Source organism: Emiliania huxleyi, assembly GCF_000372725.1.
Source record: "Emiliania huxleyi CCMP1516 unplaced genomic scaffold EMIHUscaffold_839, whole genome shotgun sequence".
Lineage (NCBI taxonomy): Eukaryota > Haptophyta > Isochrysidales > Noelaerhabdaceae > Emiliania > Emiliania huxleyi.
In genome coordinates, this window is record NW_005195742.1 from 13,529 (window position 1) to 17,829 (window position 4,301).

At 66.1% G+C, this 4,301-nt stretch overlaps 1 protein-coding gene across 1 annotated transcript; it reads left to right on the plus strand.

Moving 5' to 3' along the window:
* The first annotated feature begins 2,711 nt into the window (after positions 1-2,711).
* EMIHUDRAFT_372285 (hypothetical protein) lies at positions 2,712-4,301 on the plus strand. Its single transcript, XM_005758822.1, has 7 exons — positions 2,712-2,889; positions 3,080-3,236; positions 3,307-3,382; positions 3,533-3,605; positions 3,870-4,010; positions 4,086-4,176; positions 4,262-4,301. Exons 1-5 carry the CDS (start codon positions 2,725-2,727, stop codon positions 3,930-3,932), a joined length of 534 nt encoding a protein of 177 aa, XP_005758879.1. The 5' UTR covers positions 2,712-2,724; the 3' UTR covers positions 3,933-4,010; positions 4,086-4,176; positions 4,262-4,301.

Here is a 4,301-nt window from a genome sequence, read left to right on the forward strand (position 1 = left end):
GGCCTTCGATGTCCGTGTCGACGGTACGTACGCCACCGCCCTCTCCTCCGACACCCTCCAGGACGAGCTCCAGCGGAAGCTCGGCCTTTGGCTCTCCGCGGCGCTTCCCACCCTTCGGGTCGCGCTCGAGCGGGGCATGCCAGTCGATTTCTTCGGCGACTACCTTTACAACAAGGCCCACCACCGGCGGCCCCACGACGGCGTCCTCGCCGCCTGGGCGGACGCGATGCGCGCCCCGGCCAACGCGCCGGTCGTGCACGGCGACAAGGAGAAACCAGAGCTCACCCGGCAGTACAATGAGGGGTACAAGACTGACCTCGCAGAACAAGACTGACCTCGCAGGAGGATGCGATGAAGTAAATGAGATCAAGCTCTGGACGCCCCTCCTCAAGACCTCCTCGACGGGCGTTGGCAACGCCTCGAGTGGCGGCACGCCCGCCTCCGTCGGCCACTCCTACGCCTTCGGCAACACCGAAGAGAAGGCCCGCCGCCTGAACATGGGCTGCAAGGCGCGCGGGCAGCCCAGCCAACCCTTCTCCCACAAGACCGGCCACGGCTACGTCAAGGCGCATCGCGGTTTCTACCACGACGCGATTTTTGTCAAGCGCAACAACTTCAACCTGCTGCTCCACGAGACGTTCGGCGGCGGTTTCTCGCCCACCGCCGTTCTCAAGCTGCGCCGCCTCGCGCGCAAAGTTGCGCGCGGCAGCGTTGACCGCACGGCCTACTCGCCCAAGTACTCGCTCTCTTTTATGTCCCACCATGCAGAGCGCATCTCTCCCTCTGTTGTGCGAGGCGTGAACCGCGCCATTCGCTCTCACCTGGCAACCCTGTCTGCACGTCTCGCGCGCGCGTGAACAGGGCTCCAGGCCCCAAATTACGTGTGAGTGTTAGAGTTGTTTGGTATTGCTAAAAATCTCTCTCTCTGAACAGCACTCCCTTTGAAGAGCCGAGCAGTGCTACTTTCCTGCTGACGAGCAGTGCATGGTTTGTGAGGACGGAGGACGCCTCGTCGGCAGACTTCTTCAGGGACGTCGGAAAAGAATTTTACAACACAGGCGGTCGCAAAGAATTTGACAACCACGGAAAAGAAGTTTGCCTTGTCACCGAAAGAAATGAGCCTTTGTGTGTAGGTTTGTTGTTGGCAAATCAAGACACAGAGCTCACACAGAATCACAGCGGGAGGAAAGCGGCGAGTCGCAATTCCAGGGGTCGTTGCGGAAAAGAAGGAATCGACAAATCCACATGGTTACAGATGCGACGTGTGCTATCGAAGGAGTACTCGAGTACGAGACCAGATACGACGGGCTCACACGTGATACGATTTAGGCAACCCCTGACTGATGATCAAGATAGTGTCGGTATGGCCTTGCAATGGGCCCCTCCGTACTCACACGCGGCTCGCACGCGTAGGGTAGGGGTAAGAGGGTGTGAGAGTCCTTCTTGCGGCATACGCGAACCGTAGAGAGAAGAGGGTAGGACTCTGACCTGTTCCGACCTTGATCAGACCATACGTGAGTACAGACCTGTTCAGACCGTCATCACTTTGATTACGGTCGGATCAAGGTCCGATCACGGTCGGAACAGATGGGGCCCGTGGTGACGGCCCTATTTCCGGACCTTGATCCTTTCGTGATCAGGCCATGTTCCGACCATGCTCGAACCTATGTTCCTTCCGTGATCGGACCATGTTCGAAGAAGCGGCCCCGGCCCAGGCCCCGGTCGCCCCGGCCGCAACGGAGACAACACTCGACGGCGAAGACGACGATGCCTCCGGCCCGTCCATACTCCTCCGTGCCGCGGCCGAGATGATTGTAGACGAGGCGGAACGCCACCGCCACATTGACGCAGCCGAGGCGCTGCTCGGGCTAATTCCAACTGTGGACCTGGAGACCAGCGTCATGGGCGTTGGCGGCGAAGGAGAGGAGCCTGCCAATGAGGTCTGCACCGCCGCTTCGACGAGGCTGGCAAACGTGGTGGTGCCAGGCTTGACGTCCACGCTGGTGGTGCGCGAGAAGGTTTCGATCTCCTTGCCAGCTGCCTTCGTGAGGTTTTGGTTCTGCAGCCGCGCAACCGAGCGGCCCGAAATCGTGACGAGGATCATGTCGGTGGAAATTTCGAGCGTCTCCACCACCGGCGGCTCTCCTGCCTGAGGCGGCTCGGCCGCCGCCGTCGTCTCGGCCGGCTTGTCTCTTCCCTCCTCAGCCGCCTCCGCATCCGGCGAATGCCCTGGTGATGGCGACGTGTCCGCCTCCAGCGCATTCTCCGGCCGCGCCGCCGACTCCGGAGCCGCGGCCTCCGCCGCCTCCTCCGCCTCCTCCTCAACCACCTCGGTCGCCGCCGCAGGCGCCTCGGCCGCCGCCTCCGCCTCGGCCGCCGCCTCCGCCTCGGCCGCCGCCGCCTCGGCCGCCGCCTCCGCGCCCAGCGGCAGCTCGTCGCCGCCGGCAGCGTCCATGCCGAGAGGCGTGGCGGCGGTCAGAGTTGTGGCCGCAGACGAGACGTCAGGGGACGCACGCGGAAGCCAGCGACGTGATGACTGTGAATCGGCGGCGCCGGGCCGTGAACACTCCGACACACCCCGACCTGACGGTCTGAACAGGTCTGTACTCATCAGCTTCGGTCTGATCAAGGTCGGAACAGGTCAGAGTCCTACCCTCTTAGAGAGAGCGAGAGACCCCCAGCCAAGCCGCCGCGAGACCTCGCCTGACAACCCCCTGCGTGCACATGCAGAGCCTCGACTTCTTCCCAAAGACCCAGCCGGGGCTGACGGAGCGCACCTTGAGCGGTGGCGTCATCTCGGCCGCCTCGCTGCTCTTCGTCCTCTGGGCCGGTGCCTCTGAGCTCTCCGACTGCTGGCGCGTCGTCACCGACGAGAGGCTCGTGCCACAGGCGGACACCGCCCACCAGATGGCAATTCCATCCGCTGTGCTTTCGCGGCCACCACCCCCGCGGCCCACCGCCACCGGCGCACCAGGCCCTGACGGCCAGCGCCGAGCCTCCCAGCGCCGAGCCTCCCAGACCGGACCTCCCATAGCCAGAGCCGAGCCCCCCCCGCCGCCGCCCTGCGCCGCTGCGGCAGGCGACGTCCGAGCACTCCAACACGCTGTCGATCAACCTGGACGTGGTCTTCCCGTCGACGCCGTGCTCCGAGGTTGTCGTCGAACTCACCGACGAGACTGGACGCGAGCAGCTCCGGCCCACCGACTCGCTCTCCAAGCTGCGCATGTCTGCTGGAGGCGCCGCCCGGCGCCGCGGGGAGGAAGCAGCTCGGCGGCACGTCCGAATCTCGCGCCCGCGCCTCCTCAGGCAGCCCAGTCGGCCTCCCCGAGGAGCTCGGCTTTGAGGCTCGCGCGGCGCTCGGCGTGCGGATGCGACGCTTCATGTGCGCGCAACGCAGCCGAGACGGCTAGCATCACACTCCTTCCCTGCACACCCCTGTGTGGTCGCGGCCTGTGCCGTTCTCCCATGCGCGCGCGGCTGGCTCGCGCTGCCCGTGCCACGCCCCGCGGGACGTCCCGAGCACGACGCACAGGCACATGCTGCACGATTGCATCGTCGCCCTCCTCTCCTTCTCCGCCACCTCGGGCTGTGCGCGCGACTACACGGCACTCTCTGCCCCGCATCCCTCTACCCCACGCCCCTCACTCTTCCACGGCCATGCCACCGCCACCGCCACCGCCACCGCCACCGCTACGGAGTCGGGACGGCCTGTGGGCCCTGGCCGTCACGCCCTCTCGCCACCCCAATGCAACGCCTTCTCGTCCATCACAGTGTCTGCCCACACCGCCCTGCTACCGCTCAGCCCGCCCGGCGGTGGCGGGCCGGCGGTGGGCGGCGCGTCTCCATAGTGGCCCGCGCGGTGTGAGCAGGCGCCTTGCCCGTCAGACTGGGAGCACCAGGGCCGAGGCATGTGCGAGGCCCCGTCGTGGTGAGCTCGCCGCCGCAGCCCTCCTCGCCGGTCAGACCACCCGCCCGCAGGACCTTCGCTCCCGTGGCGATGCCTGTTTCAGGTGCTCTAGCCGCTGCCCAGTCGGCCTCTCAACCCTCTCGGAACTTGCTCGGAGCCCCCTGGGGCCTTCGCGTAGGTACTTTGGCAGCTGCCCGCAGTCGGCCGGCTTCTCCGGCTACAGCGACGCGGACAAGCGAGAGTGGGCGGCGCGGTGTGGCGCTAATTGGGTGCGCCGTCCCCCGGGGGAGGAGGGGGGGGGTCTGGCGCGCACGCAGGACGCGTCCCCGACACGTCCACGGCACGCGTCCACAGGCGTGCCTCGAGCACGGCCACCACACCTCGCGGCCGGTCC